Source organism: Pagrus pagrus (genome assembly GCF_965226575.1).
Source record: "Pagrus pagrus genome assembly, chromosome: 6".
Taxonomy (NCBI): domain Eukaryota; kingdom Metazoa; phylum Chordata; class Actinopteri; order Spariformes; family Sparidae; genus Pagrus; species Pagrus pagrus.
The window spans coordinates 4680733-4706056 of NC_140190.1; the positions used below are offsets into that span (position 1 = coordinate 4680733).

Here is a 25324-nt window from a genome sequence, read left to right on the forward strand (position 1 = left end):
ATTTTACACAAATCATATATTTTTTTCTGACAGGCAGCTTAATGACATTAAAAGTTGTATCATAGTAAAAAAATATATAACTTGAATCCTACATTTTCAGACTTCGTTGTAAATTTAAAATAAGCTATTTGTTATTGCAGCGAAGAAGTGTAAAAATACTCTGTGTGTGTGTCTGTACGTGACGCATGCTGTCAGATGAATTCCGGTGCATTTCATGGGGAATTTCTTTCTTATGAGCTGTGATTTTGCTCAATCGCTCAGGATGTGATGATAAGTGATGCTTGTGATGTTCAAAGGACAACCATTTGAAGAACCAAGATAAGATCAGCTGCGCACTTCACTGCTGTTGGTAGAGCAAACAAATATAACTTGCCCTAGTTCTTTACGTCATTATACGTAGCTTTTCCTCCCCTTCCTTCTATTTTTCTCCTGTTAGAAGTAAACAAAGTTCAACAGACCTCGAGGGTGCAGGAACATGAGGGAGACGTGTCAGTGAGACTGTTTGGCGTCCTCAGCCACAGCCCGACACCTGTCGATTCACACAGCTGAACATAAGGAAGTCTCATTAACTGCCTGCCCTTTGTCGTTGCAGTGTTTTGGATGAGCGAAACCTCAAAAACAACAGATTCTTGGAATAATCTCACTTGTTTAGGGGTGGAAAAAAGCCAAGTGGGACCTGCCATATTGAGCCGCACCTTACCACAGGAATCAAAACCCTATCTGTATTTTGGGGTGTTGGCAAGCGAAAGACTCTACCTCTACACCCCACCCCTGCTGTGTGCTGTGTGTGCACACATCTTCCCTTTCTATCTCAGTGTTCCCGTGCTGCTGCCTGTGGTTTGAACTCCTCTTTGCACTGGGCTCACTGTAGAACTGGCAGGTTCAGGGGTGTGATTGAGGTTTGAAATAGAGTATGTTTGTCTCCAATGTCTGCAGATGTCTTCAGTGAGGAAGGTAAACATCGCTGTTTAACTGTTAAAGCCAACAACCAGCCTCATCCCCAGGGCCCCGGGAGGAAATCAAGCAATGACAGTGTTATGTGTTTCCTCTGACATCTGTTGCTTTGCTCTCCCGCCATACAAGGAGGGCACTTTGTGATGCCAGTGCTGGCTGTAGTACCTGCCAGTGTTTGTCCTGTCTGTACAGTAGTTCTGAGTTTTGGACACATCGGCCATAGAGATGTCAGCCTACTCTTGAATATAATGTGACTAGAAAGCACTCTCTCCCCAAAAATCAAGATACTCCACAGACCTTGTTCTGAGCAGTTTCATGTGGTAACTATTTTCTTTCACCACACAGAAGGAGGCGTACTTGTGCTCATGACCACAGTGGATGTAAACACTAATGGCATCATCCTCTGCTGAGCTGTTAGCTTAGTTAGCTAGCCTCTCGTCCATAAGTAGATGCAGGCTTCACTCTGCACGGTGATACGGAAAGAAAAATAGTTCCTAAAGTTAGTGAAACTGCTCACAACAAGGTCTGTGGATTATCTTGAGTGACCGGGTCATGAATTAATATCCCTGCTATTCAATGGTTTTGACACGGATGCTGCATATATCATTTAGTTTCAGTTTAACCCCTTCTGCAGAGAAATAGTTCTTCACCTTCCTCAGTATTAACTTGTGTCTTCTACCAACAGAAAGAAGAAGGAAAGGTCCAAGGCCAGCTGAACCACACAGACTCGAGCCAGTACATCCGCGACCTCAAGGACCAGATAGCAGATCTAAAACACGAGGTGAGACGTGTGAAACAAACAATAGGTCCACGAGTGTTTTGCTCCACCTTTATTCTACAACTGCTTTTTTCAGTGTAGATTCAGATTTTGTTGTTGTTTTTTCTTTGATCTAGCATTTCTCACTATTCTCTCAGATATGGTTGACTTTGAGGCTAACCGATTAGCACAAGTGTTAACTACACCCAGAGACTTCCTGTGTGGAGTTGACATTGTATACCTCTTCTTGCACATACCTACAGAGACGATAACCTACAGATGACTCTACAAGAGGGTTTCACAAGATAGAGAACAAAGACGTACATGTAGAGCTTAAACATGACAACTGAGGATTTGAGTACTATCTTCGACATTCATTATTCTTTGTTTTGTCCGGTCTGAGCAGTTGTTTGAGATGCATGCAACATCTGTCCTCTAATGACGCCTTTCTACTTACTAATGATTGAGCAGCTCAACTTCTGTGTTGATATGGTTTATAAAACTGCAGATAGAGGTCCTTGTTGTCTTCTAGCGGATCAGTTATTTACAGTAAGAACACCATATCTTGATACTGAGGCCTTTACTGAATCAAAACAAGCAAGAACACAAAACTCTAATTCAACTGAGCTGCTTGCGTTGGCTTCATCTGACTCTATATCAGGCTGTTCAGTCATTTCACCTGTCACCTGGTTTGCGTGGTGGCTGACTTGGATGTGGCCTGTTATGAATCATGCTAACTCAAGTGTCACTTGTGGAGAGTGGCTCAAAAACAAGTCGTCCTCCTTACTTAAAAAACTGCATCATTTTGCTGGAAATTGTGACTGCAGCCAGTCAGATGTTGAGTAGGTCACAACTTCCTGACAACGACATGAGTGCCAAGTTTAGACGTAGTAGGTACATGTAGGCTTATTGTGACTGTGTTCATTGTGTACTGTGCTCTGAACTGGCCTGTGAATGCATCTCCTCCCACATGTCTGTCTGTCGCATGGCAGGCTGACTCAGGTAAGTTGGTACAAATGTGCCACGTAACCTCCAGTTGTTTGACCCCCGACCATTGTGTTGCCCCCTCGCCACCCTACGTCCATTTGGTTTGTTTAACTCGCAGCATGGGAGACGGTCCTGGATGCTTCCATAGAAACGTTTAGAGACGTGACGGTGCGCGACTCTTGACTGGAAGTTAACCTGACGTACATTAGTCAAACCAACCAGTGAGTCCTCATCCGTTCCGTCTCTTCACCTATGATACAGAAACATGCTAACAGAAAACACTTCAAATAAATCGGAAATCTCATCTTCATATAACTTGTCATAGCTCACTGTTGGCTGAATTGTGTCATCGTTCCACAATTGCCATTCATCAGTAGTTGCAATGTGTGTTTTCCCAAAAAAAGGGGGGCTACAACAGAAATAGGCGAAGTAAATGATGAACTAACTTACTGGACAAGCCACATAAAGGTGATATTTAATCTTCATCCAAAGAATGTTTTGGTTGATATCACAGAAAAGACTTTGACGAGGACTAACAGGTTCGTTTGGTAAATATGCATTGGTTTAACTTCCCGCCTGTGATAAACAGCAGAGTACAGCCACCGACCTAACGTTTTCAACAGGACACATTCAGGACTGTCATGCTGCCCCAAATGGAGCTGCCCTTCACCCGTGAAGAAAAACTATACAATACTCTGTCCCATTTCCATGCTACATACTCATTCTAAGGAAGATTTGAATATGTGGTGCTTTCACACTGGAAAAGTGACTAATTCTATATACTGAAGAAAGTCGTCAGTACACAGCCAGCGTGCAGTTTATACACAGTATTGACCCACCACAGGAAATGGAAAATACTCATCGCTGGAACAAAAAGTTCTACCTAACTAACTGAGGTGGAAAAAGCTCCTAGTATATGTCAGAAAACAAAATATAAAGCTGCAGTAAACACTACTATACATTACCACATATATATGTAGTATGGAGTTGGGACCCAGCTCATATCTGGTGACATTGTTCCCTTTTGGTTGTTGCATGTTACATCTGTGACAAGACATCTCATTCTACTTGAGCCAGTGATGCTGTTAACAGATCACTGCCTGCCTGAGATTGGCCCATGTTGTGTTAAACAGTTTGTATCATCAGTGTTTTCTCCTTCAGGAGTCACATTTTAAGTGTTGCATGCAGGATTAAACATCATCTGCGTTGCCCCTAACACTCTCCGTGCTTCCTCTCCCAGATCTGCTGCTTAAAAGGACAGAAGGGCTTGGCCAACCAGCCCACCTTTGATGGGATCCACATCGTCAATCACTATGCGGGGGATGATGGGTCTTACCAGTCTTCAGATGAGGATGGAGTCAAGGTCCCCACCCTCCGGGGCAGCCAGCCGAGGAGTGGGGGCCGTATCAGACTGCAGCCCAACCTCGGGGACACCGACAGTGAGGACGAGGAGGAGGACGACGAGGCCCTGCGACTCTCTGTGCCTCAGAGCGGCAGCCACAAGTCCACCACCGTGTGACCAGCACCGCGCTGAGGAAGAGGAGGTGTTTTTCCGGCAAGTCCGTCGCGAGGATCAGTCTGGATCTGGAGTTCTGAATATCAGAAAGGAAATGCATCATCATTTCATATCATGAGAATCACACTTAGTTTATTTAGTTTGTATTTTTCTTTTCTTCCTGACGGCAGCAAACACCGGCCTGTCTGAGCACCACTGACAGAGAATAAGACATGTGGAGCGTATCAAACTCTACTGTGGGAGGAGGAGGAGGGGTCTGATGCTGAGCCCCTCCTGTAGGTACAACACAGAGAAAGAGACTGTGCAATAATAAAAAAACAAACATTTTATGCTATATTACACACTTCATCCAATGTGTTTTTATATTTTTAAGCATTTTATAAAATGAACATCAAAATTGTATTGATGCCGTTACTACTAAGTGTCCATCACGCAAAGGGCAGAATTGTATAAGTGCTGTGTGTGTGTGTGTATATATATCTATTGTGCGGACGGGCTTGGTCAGAGGCTGCTATCAGAGCAAACCAGCGTCGATTTGACCGCTTGGCCTTAGCACATTGCCGCATGCCTTTCACCAGGGCCGGTGTACCACGAGGTCAGTGTGACATCTGCATACCTGTAGATATGTAAATGTGTATTATGTTTTTTTTTTGTTTTTTGTTTTGTTGTTTTTTTTTCAATTCCTTTTGAACTTGAAAATATGTATCTATTGCATATCTGATGTTTAGAGTATATTGTACAATTGAGAGAAAAAGGGACATAAGTTAGTTTAAGACGGTGACACAAATGACAAATCCTGTTTTGAGCGAGGTGAGAAGAAAAAGAGGAACTGATCTTCAGCTTGCTGTGTTCAGAGCGGTAAACGTGATTAATTAGAGCAGACGAGGGGACAGATTTATTTTTTTGGTAACACTTTGTGATAAGTATCATTAATAAATGGTTAATTTATAGTTGATTCATCATTTGTTAAGTTATTTTACTGTTAACAATGAAATGCTTTGAGTCATTTATTAAGCGACTGTTTACTGTAAAGTTTCAGCGGCTGTTTGATACTTTGTGAATGGTTTACAAAGCATTTCCTTGTTTCTTAACAGTAAAATAGCTATTAACTCATGTTTAATTAACCATAAACGTGCCATTAATTAATAATGCTTTTTATAAAGCGACTTTTTAACCACTGTTGCTGATGTACTGACGCATCCTGACTTTACTTTCAAGATGACCTCCCGCCACCCTCCCCTGCAGTAAGTCAACTCAGCACGTAGAACATTTGCTGATGACTCAAACATGAGTAATGTCCATCGTATGTTTTGTGTATCACAAATTTGCACGGAAATGGATGACGGCTGTAGGGAACTCTAAACTCGGGAGATCGAGCTGAGATAACATTAAATAGAAACGTGTGGAGAGTAAACCAGGAGCTGCCAAGTGTTACCAAAGCAAAGCACTATACTCTGTATGGTGCTCATCCGCAGGGGCCAGTTCCACTCCATTTCACGACACAAGGACCTGGATGTGTAAAAAGACTTTGAATTTCTCTGAATGTCTGTATTGAACACTAACTCCTGTATTGAGTGGATGACAAGGTGGAAGTGAGCGCAGCAGTCGCTCTCGGCTGTCATGTCCAGGAAGCAGAAAAAAAGATTGTGACTCTTTGAGTTGATGATAATGTCCCCTTTTTTTTTTTTTGATGAACAAGATGTATGTGTGTGTATGTGTGTGTGTGTGTGTGTGTGAGGGGAGGAGGAGGAACACGTTATGGCACTTTGTGAGTCTGCAGTGCAGTAAAGGACACACACATGGCAACACTATGGAGCAGTCGGGCACACTCTGGAGACTACATGAGATGGTTGTGTGTGTGTGTGTGTGTGTGTGTGTGTGTGTGTGTGTGATGAGTTCACAATAAAAAATGTTTGGTAAACGCCTGGACTGGTGTGTGTTGTTAACCTGACGTGGTTAGAGATGAGTGTGAGCACATGTGGGACGCTGTCTTCCTCTGTGAAGATGCTCGCTTAGATTGACTGCTTTCAGGAAGTGATTTTTCTCGCGGTTTTCAGAGCTGAGCCTCAACTACTAATCGTTTCATGCAGAAAACCACATTTTTTAAGAAGAGCTTTTCTCTTCGGGGCACTCTGACAGACTCACCAAGGTTTGTATTACTGCTAAATACTGACGCGAGATGGGGTTTATTAGATATTTTAGTAGACTTTCTCAAAAGTACTGTGAGGTGAGTGTGTATTTTATATTTTATACTGCACTGATTGGAGATGGTGCGGATGTTTTGAACGTGCGCTTCGTGGCGCAGTGAAGGGGCAGTTAGTCTATTCAAATTTTTTTTTTTACCAGGTTGGTTGAAAAAACCTAAACTTAAGCTCATTTTTTGGTAACTACCAAACTGACACGTGCCACAAAAAAACCCGACAGTTCAGCTTTAATCGGTAAGTTTGGATTTAAAATTAATTATGAGACCAGATCCCCACCATGTAAACAGATGAGCCGCACAGGAGAGCACTGCACTGTGTTAAAATATATATAAATATATTTATTTATTTTTACTAACCTCATATTCATCCGAGTTGTGCGGTGTACTATGAAGAGTATGTGGGAGGCATGAATCATTTGGTGTTTTCACATGTAGAGGCGTTTTTTAAAGTTGAAATTTCAATAGAGAGCAAGACGCGCTCGACTAAATTACGCAGAAACAAGAAGGGAATTAATTTAGTCATCGATCATGGACAAAAAATCTATTTTATTTTCTCACACATTGGCTTCTGCAGAAGATTAAAAATGCTCAAAGCGTCATCATCATTATTATTATTACTTTACGCAATGCGCCTGTTGAACTCTTCGTCGCAATGACAGGATGCCACAGTTGGTTACTATTACGAAACTGCTCCGTGTCGGCCTATCGGTTCGACTTTTATCGGTCCGGGCTTCATATCTGCAGCAGCACGGTGTCCGGATGCCGCGGCCGTCATGTCTAATCGAGCCGGGGCATGTGGCGCTTTGATTTCCTGTCCTTCATGTGCTGATTAGGGCCGACAAGTGGAAATGCATTCAGACTCACAGCCGTGCTGTTAAAAATCGTGTCCGCGGTGCAGGTTGAGACCAATCTGGGCCTCCAGTTTGTGTGTGTGTGTGTGTGTGTGTGTGTGTGGGTTTGTGCAGGAAATCTTTACAGTTATGGAGGATTTGACTTGAGCTGATTTATTGATAAGTGGCTGTGGGTGTAGCTGACGTTAAATCCAAACAGTTTGAGTAAAATGCGGCTCTGTGGTTTGAATTTAGAGGCCTCTCTTTAATAAAAAAAAAAATGGCACCAAACAATACAGATTACTCGCACATCCAATCAAATTTTAACGATTTGAGTTATTTTCCCTGTGAGAATCAGAGCTCCTCTTCCTCCATCACTGTAAAAATCCATGTGTTGCACCTGCAGTGGATAAAAGGCACCAGGGCGCATGACTCTCTCCTATTGTTCCGTGCGTAACGACGCCTAACAAGGCGCTGCAATCTGCGTCCTGGGCAGAACAGACAACAAATTGTCTCTGTTTTGGGCGTCTTTTCCTCTCAACATAATGCTCAGGGTAATGTGAAACTGTCACCGCGGGCGTGAGGACGGCGAGTGTCTGTCACATAATGACAGTCTGCGGCCTGACTGACCACCCGACCGGGACAAAAAGCTCCTTTAAACTTTCTCATGCGCGGACCAACAAGATGAAGGTGTATCCAAAGTGCGGGCGTATGCTGAATTATTGCTGCTTGTCTTATTTTATTTAAATGTATTGTGGACTGACAAACATGCGTGGGTGTACAGGCTAAATTAAGGACACCGTCAGCTCAGGCTTTCCCCCGCCCTTTTATTTTACCACCACATGCTACATATAGGCTCTCAGCAGATGACACCCTGGGGTGCGCCTCCGTGTTTCCTCCCACCCTGTCTGCTTGAGTTCAGCTCTGATAAGGCCTGTATCACTTCTCCTGATTGCCAGGCGAAGAGCTGCAGCCTGATCCGAGAGGCTCCAGCAGCCCCGGGCCACGGTGGGATCAACGCTGCAAAAAAAGTCCCCTCGATTCCATCTTATTGTCAGATTTTTATTTCAAAATCTCAATAACACGATCTGCCGATAATTCCCCTGGTGTTTCTTGAAAACAAAGGCCAAACACTCCGTCATACGCGCATTTGCATTGGGGAGAAGTGACAACAAGCCGCCCCCGCTTGCAGACTAATTTCTTTTTTTTTTTTACCTGTGGCCACATACGTGCTGACTAATTCACCGCAGGCGGATATTTTTTGCAGTGTGGCGAGCGGAAGGGCCGCAGCAGTGACACCTGTCCGCGCAACACCTGGCAGACGGGACGGACGGTGTGCGCATGCTCCGTTTTCAGGTTGACATCCCCCTTAAAGCGCCTGGAGTCGCATCTCTCCACCAGAGGAGATCAAATCTTTGCAGGGTTCAGAGCGAGCAGCACCAGAGGACGCCTGGAGTCTCCACAGCTGGATTATTAGCGCTCACCTGTCCGCTCACAGAATCAGAGATGCCTCGTTCCTTCATGGTGAAGAGTAAGAAGGCGCACAGTTACCACCAGCCCCGGAGTTTAGAGGATGACTACAGCAAGCTGGACACCATACTGGCGCACATATGCTCAGGTTTGTGCAGAAGTGATGACCTTTGCTGCGTAAAATGTGTCTTTGAATGTTGCATTTTTATCCATTTTCTGTTTTTTAACCAAAACATTTTGGATTTTCCAGGAGAATTATTATGATTAAATGCGTGAAACACAAATAGAAAGTGCATGAGTACAAACATCAGTGATTTTACAGTTTAAATTCATGGAAAGCGTCGGTGCAGTTTGTGAAAATCTGTCTTTTTAAATTTTCTAAAAAAAAAAAATGCGGAATCAAAAATGAAAGTGGAATTTCTGATGTTTACGTGGTTGGTTCATCTGTACTGAGATTTCACGTTAACGAAAAAACCACCTCCATGAATAAACAGAACATTTATAGCGACGCATTTTAATTATTTTCTGTATAACTTGTGTTTCTTTCTATTAAAATATATTATATGTTATTGTTAGAAGAAGAGAGGTCGTGCTGCGCTGACGCTTTTCTAATTTTGTTCATCTAATAATCCTGTTATATTGTGTCAATTCTTCTATATGGGCACTGTAATTATATCAGCGCATACAGTGACCTCCATGATAATTTGTTTTTTAAATTTCCAGTTAATAAAGAATTTAAAGACAGCAGCAGAATTCCCCTCACTTCATCTTCGTTAAGATGCTGACTTGTCCTCGTTGACATCCTCTTTCTCAGAAGCGGATAAGCTCCCAGAAGACGCCGACCCCTCGGTGGACAGGTACGGCCTCTCTCCGGACTTCCACCCGACCGACGCTGCTGATTTCTCCCCGAAGTCTCCCCTGAGCTGCGCCGACAGTCTGTGCGGCCGCTCCACGGACTATGAGGACTTCTGGAGGCCTCCGTCACCCTCTGCATCACCGGGTAAGGACGACCAACACACAGACACACACATTGTTTTCGATGCTGTACTGCAACTCATAAACAGTGAACACATTAAAGAGCCAGAGGGGAAAACTGAAACCTTACGCAGTGAAGGAAAACCACAGAGGTTATGTTAAACTCACACTAAACACTCCAGGACTCTATAACGCCAGTGTATTTTATTTTCATATTTTCTCTGTTTTGCATTATGTCTATCAGAAATGTATTGTGATATTTTAAAGCACATTTTGAAACCATAATAATAAAATAGCTCTGAAGATGATCACATCTGAATAAATGACCTCACTGAAATATAAGGGCCTTTGTAGCGGACTGCCTTTAAAGAGAGTTTAAATATTTAACATGCTCTCCACATGTTTTCATATGATTCTATGTCAGAATGCTGTCACACTGTATGACTCTCGTACCCTTTTATAACTAATGAAGCTATTTTTGTCAGAGAAGTTTATTTTTTTTCTGTATTAAATCGTGTTTGGCCTCGGAATAACGTTAAGCTTAATATATCTTAACACCTATTCGTGTCCTGCCTCTTTTCCATCTGATATTCCTGGTTTCTCCAACAGTATCATCATCTGGGAATTCTCTGAAAGAACATTGCATGACTCCCTATCCCCCCGCCGGGCCCTGTGGGGCCTTGGAAACGCCCCTCTTTAACCATGTCAGTGGTTTCATTAAAATTTCATCTGTTCCTCTCTCCAGTAGATTCTGAGAAGTCCCTGTCTCCTCTGGTGGATGAGACCCAGCCCTTCACCGTCCCCTTCCGGCCGTACGCCTGGAGCAGCTACCCGGGGCCTGGGCTGAGGCCCCTGGTGCCGCAGGGCCTCCATCCCGGCGTGGAGGTGGACAGGGGCCCGCCGGCGATGGCCTTCTACGGGGACAGGAGCGGCGCCCACCCGGCCCTGTATTCAGAGCGTACTCTGGGCGAGGAGGCCTACGGCGACTACAGGAGGCACGCTGCGGCGCTGCTGTTTCCTGAGGGGGGGCTGCACGCCAAGAGCCACAGTGTGAAGGGCCAGTCTGACCTGCTGTGCTCCAGCCTCATCCTCAATGGTGCTTACAAGTGTGTCAAGTGCAGCAAGGTGAGGATGGGTAACACAGAATTTGACCTTCAGGAGATTAAAGTTAAAACACAGAAATGGTTCCTGCCTGCAGTGTGACTTTAACACACACTGCGGAAGTGTCCTTTAACAAGGCTCTGAATGGCTCTGTAGCTGACCTCTGACCTCCTGATCTTGAAGAGATTTCCCAAGTGAAACTAATTAACTGTTTATGATGATATTTTTAAAATAAATGTATATATTTTTTCAGATTTTTAAAAAAAATTGGGGGATTTTCAGCAAAACTTCCAAAACGTCCCCAACTCATTTCCTTCTCTCCACCAGGTGTTTTCCACTCCGCACGGTTTGGAAGTCCACGTCCGCAGGTCGCACAGCGGCACGAGGCCATTCGCCTGTGAAATCTGCGGCAAAACCTTCGGACACGCAGTCAGCCTGGAGCAACACAAAGCGGTGCACTCGCAGGTAACATCACACACTTTATTTTTTTAAACCGCATCCTGCAGTTCACACCTTCTTCTCGGCTGCTGCATCTTGTTGCATCTCGTTGTTTTCGTCAGGCCGGCCGTGCTGACTTGAAATCGTGACTTTAAAAAAAAAGACGCTTCTGCTCACGTTTCAGGAAAGAAGTTTCGACTGCAAAATATGCGGTAAAAGTTTCAAAAGGTCGTCCACCCTGTCGACGCATCTGCTCATCCACTCCGACACCCGGCCGTACCCCTGCCAGTACTGCGGGAAGAGGTTCCACCAGAAGTCCGACATGAAGAAGCACACTTTCATCCACACAGGCAAGTGGAGAAAAGGCGGATGGAAGTTGAATTGGTGTTGGGAGTATCATGCGGGAAGAAAATAATCTGTGCGTAAAGTGTGCGTAAAAACCCGCGGAAATCTGTGGCGAAGATATTAAAAACTTTGCTGATCCATCAAATATAACCCAAACTAAAAAATGTTTCCTCGTTGTGTTCTTTCAGGTGAGAAGCCGCACAAATGTCAGGTGTGCGGGAAAGCGTTCAGCCAGAGCTCCAACCTCATCACGCACAGCAGGAAACACACCGGATACAAACCGTTCGGCTGCGACCTCTGCGGCAAAGGTTTCCAGAGGAAAGTGGACCTGAGGAGGCACAAAGAGACGCAGCACGGACTGAAGTGAAGCGGAACGAGCCGCCATCACTGCACAAACCGTGTCTTGTTATCCGACTTGAGAGTCTTTAAATTATTACTCTTGAATGGAGCGAGGACACCTGACAGAGACATTTGCGCCTTTTTCTTCCAATCGCCACACACGAGGACATTTGTTGGATCGATTTGGATCCACTTCTAGCTTCCTAAAATGTAATGTGAAGGTGCATTGGAGATATATAGTATATATATAGTTATGTCAGCCGAGAGGCAGATTATTTATTTATTTTACTAAGGGAAACGTCCCATAAATAAGATTTAAACAATCGTCTTCTTCTGACGGAACCTTTTGTGAAGATCGGCAACACTAATCATTTTACCCTCCTACTGCAGATTGTTCTACATGTCCAGACAACCAGAGATAAGCTGTGGACTGTGAGGAAACAGGATAAAAAATCAGCCTCAGTGGGCATCAAACCCCCAAATATTTCTACTCACACTTTAAATAACCGGATCGACAGTAAACGCCGACAGAGATGAAAATCTGCGCTTCTCCAAAGGCCGTTTTGTTTTCAGTGCGGAGACGTGCGGGCAAAACACACCGTGTGATTTAATAAACAGGAGGGTGACTGACTCACTCACGCAGCTGTTATCTTCCACTTTGTCCATTTTGCACTTTTTATTGTCAGAATGAACTTTAAAAACAAACAAACATTTGCCTCTGATCTGTTTTTATTCTCTTGTTGGTTTTATTGAAATGAAAAATGCAATAAAATCTAAAGTGGAAACATGTCAGCAATGATTGTGCAGCAGTTTTCTCAGCTTTCATCACCAACGTTGAGCCTTTTTGGACACCTTGCGGACTCCGTAGCCGAGAGGCCGCCAGGTGAAATCTATTACGCGCTATTTTAAAACACGTTTCCTGCAGGTATATAAAAATAATCCACCCACAAAACAACAGTATAAGCTGAAGATCTCTGGCCGGGACTTCCACCCATCTAGCTGCTGTGATTGTGATTGTGATTGCCTGCAGGCGACCGGCTCCTGTTTGTTTTGACCACTGCAGCCGTGTGTTTGGACCTTAAACAGTCGGAGCAGATTTAACCGTTAACCACATGTTTGTTACCCTCATGGCTGTTATTGAGAAAGAAAGAAAAAAAAAGTTGGGGCAGGAAAGCACACGCAGCAGCTGTGATCCTCTGGGATGGAGTTTCACAGTTTTTTTCAATTTGTTTTCGAAAAAGTGGTTTAATCTGAGGCCTCTGGGTGGATCACAGGGTTTATAGTTTGAAGACAATGAAGTTAATGAAATCACAACAAATGAAAGATAGTGGCAGATTATAAACACGCAGTGAGGTGGAAAATAAACCTGCGTAATCAGTCAGAAACAGCATTATGATGAAGTGCTGCTGATGTAAAGAAAACATGTTTGTCTGCTTCACATCCAAACACCTCACCACTTCAGTGAAAAGGAAAATTGTGACGCAAAATAATGATTATTATCCCGCTAATCTTCATATCTGACTTTAAGAAAAAATCCCAATATGATTCTTTTTTACCACATTGTGAAGTTAGAGGATAAGAATGACATCAGAAGGCTTTAACCACACGTTTGAAACCAAATGAATCATCTTATCAGAAAAACAGCTCCTACATCTTTTCAACCTTTCTATCATCTGTAGAGCTGCAGCGACTAATCTGTTCGATGCAACACTTTTGATCATCGATTAATCAGTTTGAGCCATTTTTTAAACGCAAAAAGTCAAAATGATCTGATTCCAGCTTCTTACAAGTGGATATTTTCTGCTTTCTTTCCTCCTCTATGACGGTTAACTGAACATGTTTGTGTTGTGGACATAACAAGACATTTGAGGACGTCACCCTGGACTCTGGGTAACACTGATCAGTTTCACCATCGTCTGACAACTAATTGATTAAAAATCATCTGTAATGACAGTGATTGTTAATCACAGCCCCAGTTCTCTCATTGTCTCACGATTTCTAACTCTAACGAGGCAAAAGAGAGAGAAAAAAGGGGAACAATCAGTTTGTCTTCTTCCCTGAACATTGATTGAAATCACTGACTCACAAGGATTTTCTATGCCTCACTTCCCCCCAAAATCGTACAACATCCAGGCCTGCGAAAATACTGAATATTTTAAACCCCAAGATGAACAAGACGAAAGGAGAGCAGGGGAAAGGCAGGCTCATTTTAAAGCGAGACTTAATGGAGCTCTGCACCTTGGTGCTGTGTCGCGCTTCATTTATTCTCCTTATGTATAAAATAATCTCCCTGTGCAGCACAGTCCTAATTTAAAAAAACAAAAGACAGTCTCAAGAACGTGTCGAGACATTGGCGGCTCACTTAACAGGAAATGTGCAGTTTATACAGGAAATTACTGAGCGTTACAGAGACAATGTTACCAGTCTATAAAGAGCATACTCTCTGTTCAGACTCAGTGATGTTGAATGTGGTCACAGGGGAATTTCCTCCTGTTGGAATGAAGTTGAGTTCGCCATTAAGTGCCTTAAACACTCGGAGGCAGCCTCGAGCCACCCGGCCAGACCGTGGCCCCTTAAAGCAAACGGACAAGTGGGCAATTTCTAGGTGTGACGTCTCGCCGCTGTGCAGAACAGGGTCGGCTTCAGCTGAACTTTTGGTATCCAACTCCTCTCGTAACTTTTTTAAGCAGCCCGACAGTGGCTTGTCAGTTAGAAAATTGTTGTGCAGCTTATATTTTATCTCTTAGGATGTTGCATAATTTCCTCTGAGATAGACACGCTCCTCAAGCACAATCTCAGAGAGAAGCTCCTCAAGCACAAATCTTCAAACGAGCCATTAGGCCGACCAGATTTCCTCCAAGGGCACCGCTGGACTTCTTTTTTCCTTCTTTTTATAAGCATTACCCCACTGCCCCGAGGCATATCAAATATGAATAGAAAACGGCTCAATCGATTCGAGTGGGCGAGTAATCAGAGCATTGCAGTCTGAGGCTCAAAAAATCCAGACCTGCACCTCGGCCCATAAGCACACATCTGTGCACACAACCACACACATGCATCCAGCCGGAGGTTATGAGTGCATTCATTTCTCTTGACAGACATAGTTGTGCAATTAGAAAGTTCAGTGTCTGGGTTTGTGTGGTTTTCTTCTGGATGATTCATTATTAATCTGAAATTAAACATGAATAATAAAAGAGAGATTTCAGAGACACACGTTGGTGCTTGATTTTGATTTTTCCCTGCAGTCTTCCACAGTTTGAACAAGCCGCGCAAATCCTCGATGGAGACTCGGAGCTGCAAAGGGCGAATCAATTAATTGATTAGTCGGAGAGCAAATTAGCTGCCGACTATTTGGATAATTGATTAATCGTTTCTGTCATTTTTCAAGCAATAGTGCTAAACATTTGTAAATGAGGAGTCTTTCTTTGACATTTTGTACAAATGGAAAATAATCATTACTTGCAGCCCTAATCTATTATGTTTTATCCATCAGGCTGTGTAAAAGAGTTCAGATAAGGCTACAAATACCTCTTCGTAACCTTTTCTTTTCATGTCAAGGGAAAAAACATCGAGTACAGGCGCCTTCGAAACTCCTGATGTACGACTGCATGATACACTAAATAGAAGAATCTGATTACGACCTCACATGCAATACTTCACAGATAAAAAGAACACAGAGATCAAGATCACACCCACGCAGCTCGGCGTCAATAATCAGCAACATCTGGCGAACAGACAGATTCATACGTTGTGCCTTTCATGAGCGAGATGGTAGAAGAGACAGCATGCAGAGAGTGCAAATGTGATTACTTCCCTGAGGGTGAGCGGACCTGTTGTGTATACTGTGATAATAAAGTGGTGTTTGCTCTCATGCTCTGATCAGCAGATTTCGCACAGGTTTGGCGAGTTAGAAAGAGAGATAACCTGAGAGGAGATACAGGATTTCTAACAGCAGGCTTTGAAGAAAAAGCACTGATTAATGTGCTCAGAAACAGGAAATGATAGTGAGAAGTTCTTCGAAGATGAAAAGACATTTCATTTAGCAAACTTTGTGCAGCAGAGACACTTCCCCCCCCCTCACCTGTCCTCTCCCCGGTGGCTGACAGGCCAGCTAAGCCGGGACAGACGAAAGGAGGAAGGGCTCATATAGGACATAGCTCTTTTGTTGCAGAGGCTTATTCATTATTCACCTGATGTGAAAAACAGACTGCAAACCAACTGCACAGCTGTCATCAAGCAACAAGGCGTAGACACAAATTATTCATGACTCGGCAAAGAAAAGGCAGCAGAATGAGAGGAAAATAATAACAAGAGACATCAGCGAGGCAGCTGACAGGCTGAACACGTGTGGGGAGAGCCGACCTCTCCGGGCTGACAAGCTTCATCCTGCAGGGCCAGCCGCCGCACCGCCACACTTCCCCCGGACTGCTCCTACACTCCACATATAGACTGTTACAGTGTGGCCTCAGACTTTTGTATTGTTTTAGAGATTTTTTTAAAACCAGGTCTTGACCATTTCATTCTCGCCTCATGAATCTGAGTATAGGAAATCATACTAGGATCAATTCTGGGTGCTATTTTGTTTTCCTCTTACTCCCTTATGTGAGTATTAATAAGATGGCGTCTCATTTTATTTTTATGCTGATGAAATGTTGTATTAAAGTCTGTTAAAGTCCACAAACCTTGGTATGCAGCTCATTACATCAAAAAACAATTTTCTCTGGTTAAAGGTCCAGTGCGTAGGATTAAGTGGCATCTAGCTTTGACGCTGCAAACTGCAACCAACTGCATACTCCTCGTCTCACCCTAAAAAATGTGCTAGTAACCCCAAAAAAATGTGACAGACCCTCACTGAAGCCAGTGTTTGGTTTGTCTGTCCTGGGCCACCGTAGAAACACAGCGGTGCGACATTGCAGAAGCTCAGAAGAGGACCGGATCCCTTTGTAGATATAAAAATCTAATTTTAGGGTGACGATTACACAACGATTCTTAGTTGATTATCACTAATAAAACCATAATGGTTAATATTATATTCCATTTCTGCTAAATCCTACAGACTGGACCTTTAAATCTGGATGGACAGTAATTGTTATTATCAACATATTTCTGATCACGTATCTATGATCCTCATCATGCAACGTTTAACATCCGAGCTTGAATTCTCATCACCATGTCGCTGAGCTTATTCAGCTCTGATTTTATCAGCTTAGCAACAACACAGCGATCCCCCCCGAACTGGTTTTGAAGATACTGAAACACACGTACACGCCTTCAATTTCTCTCATCTTGGTTACTGCGATGCAACTTTTATCTGCCTTGAATAAAGGACGGACTGACCTTTACTAAGAGGTCAGAGATGGGATGATATCAAACCCGTTTCAGCTTCTCTACACTGGCTTACTCAAAAATGTGATTGCAAACTTTTACAGCGTTGCACGGTCAGGCAACTGCACGACTGGACTACACAAACCTCCTTTAAAGGTGGTGTTGGTGAGACTGTAGTAACCAGCAAGAGGAAGCTAAAGCACATAGCTGTCATCACTTACTGTATCCAACTACCTCATGTAACGGGGGGTGTACAGTATTGTTGTTTTCAGTTTTCAGGCCTGTTTATAATGGCCTGTCCCCCAAGGTGTTTGTGTGTGTGATTCTGAAGCCGTGACCACACACACACACACACACACACATACAGTGACATCAGAAAATGGTGGAGGCCAAATGAGAGCCGACGTTTTTCTCTGGCTGCCTTGAAAGCTTTCCATTAGCCAGGCTCTGTTGTAAGGGTCTGGGGCCCTGAACAGCATGAGTCCATGGAGGCCTGGTGGTGGTGGTGGTGGTGGTGGGTGGGGGTGGATGTGTGGGGGGCTGGCTGGGATGGGGACCCACAGGTTTGATGAAAGAAAGGGGGGGTTGGTGAGGCTGTCCGCTCATTTAAAGACATGTTTTTCTGGTTCATTTAGCATTACATATCACTAGACGATTTGGATGTGAGCTGCCACTCAGGAACAAAAAAGGCTGCTCTGTCAGTGTCGGTGTCACGGTCGCCCATTCGCCGCGTGGTTCTTTACACATATCATTTTTTATTCTGTAACTGTACAAAAAAAACTCAGAGTTCAATCCTTTGTAGCTTCTGCTCCTACAAAGCGCTCTCGCCTCGTCGGCCTGGTTTGGTCTTTTATTCTGAAGTCATGTCTAATAACATATGAATCCTGGAGGTGACGTTAAAAGGATCCGCTCCGGCTAAAAGGCTTCATAACAACAGATTCTCTTTTCTTTAGGGGAAAGAAAAACACATAAAAAAAAGAGATCTTGTGACAAGAAAGATAGCTTTGTAGCCTTTTAGTGTGCCGATGATATTCTTGTTCGCTCGTAAAAGGTTTTACATCGCTGACAATTTAATGTGTGGGATGTAAAGCAGATTCATGCACAAATCCTTGCTCACTATGCTGTTAACTGTGCAGTTGAATACTTAAAGTAACACTCTTAAGGCTGGAGACTGAACCAAATTGAAATCTATGCTTTTTTTTTGTATCAATGGAAACTTATTTAACACCGAGACACTCAATAATCACATTTCTCTATTTCAGCTTTAAAAAAAGAGAAAGTCACAAAATATCTGCACAGATTTTCCCTTTTGTTGACCGGGGTTGCAGTTATCGTTCTCAAGCTATAGTTACTTATCAAGGATATTAATTAACACTGTATAACCATAAATGTTATTAAAATGAATAATACTTCAAGTTTATGTCAAGTTTCATGTCTGTCTGAACGTAACATTTTGTGAAGTTATAATAAACGCTTGTGTTCATACTTGTGCGGCTGGTTTGACTGATTGTAAAGGTGCTGAAAAAGTATCAATTTTAAGCACTAAAAAGTGAGGGACTGCATCTACATGTTTACTGGAAATAATACAATATTTAAAAAATAAAACAATACAGACATACAGCTCAACTGATGATTATTACAATATTGAATTAAGTAGATTTAATGTTGCATTTTTGTCACCAATAAACAGGAAAAGATCTCAAAACATACTGAATGTGTGAAGAGTGAAGCAATTTGGCTTTGTATTATCGGCTCTATTTGTAATTAACTTTATATGCCGATAACCAATCATGTAAAAAATTATCGGCCGATAATTTACCGGTTCAATATGTGTCGTGCATCCCCAGTTTGATTCAGTGTTGTACAGTACCAGAACATGAAAACTTCCAAATAAACAAGAGAACACTCGACTCCATGCATAAATAAACAAACCCAGGTACTGAACAACTCACTGCTGTGTAGCCACAGTGTTAATGAAGTAGTAAGATGTGCCATAACAGAGGAATGTTTAGTACCTCGGTCAGACAAACACACAAAACCTCTTTCAGCCTATATTATCTATGCAGGCAGCATATGATTTGTGAGCGAGCGCGACAGCACACGATGTTACTTCGTGATACAGTCGTCCCCTTAACCAGGCCTGATTGCAGCTATGAATCTCTTTTAAAAATTCATAAGATCCATTTCACAAATGACCAAGCCAAGCATGTGCCTGTATCCAAATAGCGAGGAGAGAGAGAGAGCGAGGCCGGCGAGATCTATAAGAGGAGCCCGCAGTCGGCGGGAGGAGAACAAAATGACAAAGATTTATTCTCAGCCATGATCAAATATTTATGCTGAGGCATTCAAGTAAAGTTACTTTTTGTGTTCTGATTTAATGAATGATTTGAGCAGTGGCGGTGCTGGGAGGCACAGATGTTGGGTTTGCTGAAGCCTGCACTAATGCCCATTCAGGGGTCTGTGTGGTCATGTGTCAGACTGCAGCAGGATCAAAGAAGAGTAATGCCATTGTGGGGATCACAGCATAGAGGAGTAGGATGGTAAGTACTTCCACAGCCCCAGAGGTCTGTACTGGCCGGGGGAGGATGAAGCGGGAAAGTGGGGGAAATAATTACTTTAGTAATACGTCGTGTTTGTTGCAGGAGAAAAGGTGTTTCTCCTTAAAATTAAAGGTTAATTTATCGAAATGAAATGTGACACCGGCTGCGTCGCTAGCTCGTCTATCTCTGAAGCAGAACATTAACCCAATGTCTCAAGTCCTTTTTATCACGTGCCAGTGTGTTGCCAATCAATCCATTAGAGACGAGCCACTTTACAATAGGTCTGCACACAGCGGGATTGATCCAAAATGACAAAGCCACAGTCAAAGGAAATGGATCCCGGCAGTGCACAGACTCTCCCATTCTCCCTCTGGCATCCTCTGAAACATTAATGACCCCAAGCTGAATCTGATCTGGCCTTCTTTACTCACTGTTTTATCTTCACTCAGAAGGATCTACCCACTTATAATATTAATCGGAGATAAATATAAGGGAACTATTGATTAGTTAGTGTCAATAACTGCTGTGGTTATAGAATAAACTGACCCAAATTTAAATTACAACAGGTTGAGTCTTCTCCGAATAAAAAAAATAAATAAATAAAAATTTAGCAAATAATACAATATGTAAAAAACAACTTGAACTTCACAAATAACAGTGAAAGAAAAGATTCAACATAAGGTTGTAAAGTAAATTCAAAGAAGGGTCCGGATCAGATGACCTGAAAGGAAGCCATGAGTGGGCAGGAAGTGCCAGGAGACATCTGTGGCAGGTGAAATAGAAATTCTAACACTCGAGTGAACACTTAAACGCATAAAGGGAGTTCGGAGGAAAAAAAAAGGCTAAAAGCCTCCATCACTTCCAACAAGACATTGGTACCCCAAACACAGTGTGTCAGCATCTTTAAACACCGGAGAGAAGGGGAGATGACAGAATCGTTTTGACAGCCAGTTCACATGTAACATCTCCGATTCATCCACCTTGGGGAGTTGCTGGGCAGTTTTACCCCGCTGCCGGGGGAAACCAAGCCCCGTGTGTGATAGCAGAGTGGGTAGTGGCCGAGCTTGTGCACCGCGCCACGCGCCACTTATTGATCAGAGTCAGACAGGGTGTCAGTCTCCACAGCCCTGAGATACAGCAGGCAAGCAGCAGTTATCTGTGTCTATTAAGGCGTCCGCTCTGTGTGTATTGATTGGGAAACAACTCGACACAGGGAATTGTCATCAAAATGCCGATTTACAAAAGGTTGAGCAGGCGGTGGTGAAGTCTACGCGGCCCAGGCAGTATGGATTTGTTGATGCAGTTCCCCCAGCGGCGCTTGAAACCAGACAGACGCTGCAGCTCAGGAAAGACTGAGGCGTCCGGGCCTGGGCCTTTGTCTCACCTGGGGAGCTTTCACCTCATAGTACACTGGTAGATAAAGCAGCTCTACACCATGTTGAGAGATGTGAAAAAGACTGGACTACATTAGCACAACAGCCTCCGCCAGAGCACAAACAAATGTTCACTAAACACGCGCACACACTCAGACTGCACCCACACGGCCCCTCCCTGCAATTGTTTGTTACAGGGGGCAAAGCTTTTACAAAAAGGGGCCAAGGTCAAGATTCTCCCTTGTGAGACCAGCGTCTCCATTAGCTCTCAGTTCACTGGGGTATCTCTTTCCCAATAAAAGATATTCTACTTTTAGACAACACTTCCAGACTGGCATCATCAGTGAGAAATTAAAAAGGTCTGATGAGCCGTGATTAATTGTATCAGTAACACTGATGCTTCTCCTGCTATGTTGAGTCAAAATGTCTCCTATGAAAAATACCTACTGAGGTGAACTTAACTTAATTCGCAACGCTTAAAAGCTTTAGACTGAAAATGTTTTAATGCTTTTTTTTAAGCTAATGCAGAAAAAGGAGACGACTGGTTGGACCATAAAAACTGTGTCAGGTGCTCGTGGAAAACAGGAAAAATCATATTTCGTAAACCAGAGGCTCTCCAGGCACTCAAAGAATAAGAACATGTAACAAACCAGCAAGAAAATATTAAAAATAGCCTTTATTGTACTGGCTAAACCATTGAAAGGACTAAAAAAGCCAACATGTTTCAACCAGTAGGTCTTCATCAGGGCTCCAAATCGGCTTTGTGTAGCTGAGGCAGGACCCATTTGATACATTTTCTTATATTTGGAGTGTCTGGCTATTTAATATTCGATGTTTATCATCATCCAGCAGCCATGCATAAAAACACACTCATATTTACGGCTTAAACAAACATGGGGCTGACACCAAAATGTGACGTGTAATCCACCAATTCTCATCTAAACACATAATACATTATGTAGGACGTGTAGACGATGTATAGTTTGCTCATCAACAAGTCTGAAAATAATCAAGTGTCCACGTTAGGACTTAATGACAGAAGGACTCATAAATAACACAGAATACTGAAATACTAGATCTGTAGACATCAGGCGAGGAGCTTCAGGAGAATTAACTACTCTTGACCAAGTATTTCCATGTATTGCTAATTTTCCCTTAAACTCCGCTACAATGTAGAGAGAAATATAAACTCAGTACCTTTTTGCAACATCTATTTGACAGCTATGTTAGCTTGCAAATAGAAAATTCTGCATAAAAAGATATAATGATCTTATAAACTATGATGTAATGCATAAATTAAGTTACTTAATAGCATATGAAGTCTGTAAAACTAGAAGGAATTATCTAATACAACGCTCAGAGAGGGGCAACTACATATAAGGATTACTTAACACTTGCTTAATGATACTTGAAGTGAATATTTCTTGTAATATTTGTGCTTTTAATGGAGTATTTTCATGGTGTGGTAGCACTTAATCAGATTACCTCTCACACTGCTGCTTCTGGATACTCTTACAACATAACAGCTGGGTGGCTTTGATGATGAAATTTCATCTAGTAGCTTTTCTGTTACTTCCTCCTTTAAATGTAAGTTTTCAGGGTTTAATAAACAGCTCTTTGCCTCTGACTGGATACATTCCCACTTGGCGTAAATAACTGCTGTGTGTGATTTGGGTAACTCTTCAAATTCAGGCGATGAAACGTTTAAAATAGCAAAAGCAGCAATCACACAAAGCAAATCTGGACTGACTGCATAAAAAAATATCTTAAAATCAAATTCATGTGCACGTCTCAGAGACAGCAGTGGAGCTGAAGCAGCACCCGTGGGAGAGGCCCTAAACATGGCAGTTTTTCTTGACAAGCACAGCGGGGCCTGGGGAGGTTTTGGGGCAGACAGGAGCGCTTGCAGCAGTCTGCAGAGGCCTCCGGGGGAAGCCGACTGGATAAACAGTTCACTTAGAACCTCTTGCTCTCTAAGAGGTCACCAAGGAAATATGGGATGGAAAGGGAAAATGGAGAGGCTTTATCTCGCTCTCATAGGATTGCTGCCTGTTTGTATACTCGACTGCTCCATAAATACTGCACCGCATCTGCTGCACGACTTAAATGATAGACGATTTTCCTCATTCCAATAGAGCTGCATACTCAAAAACTACTTAAAATATCATTATAGGAAAACAAATAAACATGAATAAATGAACCTAAAGTATGATCGTGAACTCATCGACCGGAGCTGGAACTTATACGAGAGACTCCTCTACACACCTTGTTACACGACTGTGTTGTTGTCGTCCAGCTAATTAAATATAAATGGATATGTGATATCAGTGACCTGAGATAGATGTGTGCCTCTGAACACTGCCGAACGCTCCCCACATGCCTAGACAGCACACAGACCGTCATACAGTATCTCCACCTGACCTGAATATAGCTCAGGATATTCATTCACGGACATGGATACTTTAGTCTGTAAGTCCGTATACAGCAAAGTCGATTATAAACATTAAAGCATCAATATGTAATAATCCAACACTCTAGATGTGGTCCGTCTGCATAAGGACTACTCTGTTCGTCATTAACACAATTATTCTGCCAAAGTTGGATCCGTTTGGGAGACATTTCTGTATTTTTTAAATTTTTTTTTTGTTTTCTGTGACCTTTCAGGGATTAACTGGGGAAAAGGTGATGTCACACACTTCATTTGAAACTAATGTTGTCGGGCTGTTTGGTCACTGTCAATCCAACTGGATCAAAGTTTTCAATTGCTGACCGATAAGTTGTATTTTCACCGTCATTGTGATACAAACACTGCCTGAAGCACGATAAATAAGAACAATGATTTTATGTACCAGCCCTCTGCAATCACACATATTATGCATTCACACCATTTGACCAATCAGATGAAGCCCACAGCTAAAGGTCAGCTTACCTCAGGTTAATTGGTATGAATTTGGCGGTGACTGTGAAGTTAGCTAACAGGATGGCTGATGAAGGAGAGCAGAGCTAATAAAGGCACTTCAATATTTGTTTATTTATCACAAGTTGTATTGTCATCGCAGGATTGAACAAAGTTATTGCACGTTGCAGATTGTCCTCATAGTGTTCAGGCCTAAAGAGTACGTTTACATTATGGTTTTTCTACATTTACTTGTAGCTACAACCAGAGACTGTCATTTTTTGTTGATTCTTGGGGCCCCTGCAGACACAACATGATGATAAACGTTAAAAGGTAAAGTTTGTTTTGGTACCGTGGCACCAGACTACAGAGCAGCTTGTTTCCTCGGCCTGTCAGACCCTTTAATTCATCCTCAGCACCCCGCCATAAAACAATCATTTTAATTTTATGACTTATCTATTAAGTCACTTAATAGATAACTTGCCTAACTTAACTATTATAGCGTGTTTCATAACTAGTTATTAGTTCCTTGTAGGACTTTCAGGATGGTATCCGTAGATTTATTCTACAGTATAGAATATGTATATTAAATACTGCGCTCCAGACAAACAGTGCCCTCCTCAGTTGGAGGGTGATCACTGCTTTTACTCACTCATCATTTGGCCATTTCAATTCATTTTAATGAAAAATTACAATCAGCACATCAAGAGGCCAGTCGCATTATATATATGGAGCGGTGATTTTTCATGTAAAGCTGAACTAATTGTGCTGAACTAAATGTTTTCAGTAATTTGTACCCTTGACTGTAAAAGCAGCAGGAAATCAATATAGTAATTGTTTTAATTTAACTAAAATAATTATGAGTGTTATTGGACATGATGCATTAAACGATGCTGCACTTCAGCGACTGAGCGCACAAGAAGACATCAGCAGTGTCATAAACACATAGTGATCCTAGATGTTATTTACTTTATTTCCCCGCACCATGAACCACTGTCAAAATAAAACCTCATCAGCCGGCAATTACCGCCGACAAAATCAGTGACAAACAGGGAGCGAGCAGCAGTCTGTACTGTGTTTGCTTTGTGGCTTTTGTTTAAGGCTTTCATCACACAGCAATACAGAGAGCAAACCTGAGCGGCAGATGTCAGCTAAATCCGACCGTTCAAACACGCTTCGCTCCCTATTCATCTAAAATCAGGACTTGAGCTGCTCCTTTGCTGAAGCTCTCCGGCTGCAGCAGGAAGTCAGTGATTGTACTTCTATTATATTACA

At 42.8% G+C, this 25324-nt stretch overlaps 1 protein-coding gene across 1 annotated transcript in view; it reads left to right on the forward strand.

The window, feature by feature from the left end:
- The window catches only part of evi5b (ecotropic viral integration site 5b), a 39016-nt gene extending 26309 nt beyond the window's left edge, over positions 1-12707 (forward strand). Inside the window, exons 19-26 of the mRNA XM_084354105.1 lie at positions 1640-1735; positions 3939-4215; positions 8569-8865; positions 9532-9717; positions 10438-10817; positions 11121-11258; positions 11416-11581; positions 11765-12707. Coding sequence (XP_084210231.1) covers positions 1640-1735; positions 3939-4215; positions 8569-8865; positions 9532-9717; positions 10438-10817; positions 11121-11258; positions 11416-11581; positions 11765-11943 — 1719 coding nt within the window. The 3' untranslated portion in view covers positions 11944-12707. The remainder of the gene's footprint in view (positions 1-1639; positions 1736-3938; positions 4216-8568; positions 8866-9531; positions 9718-10437; positions 10818-11120; positions 11259-11415; positions 11582-11764) is intronic.
- The last annotated feature ends 12617 nt before the right edge of the window (positions 12708-25324 follow it).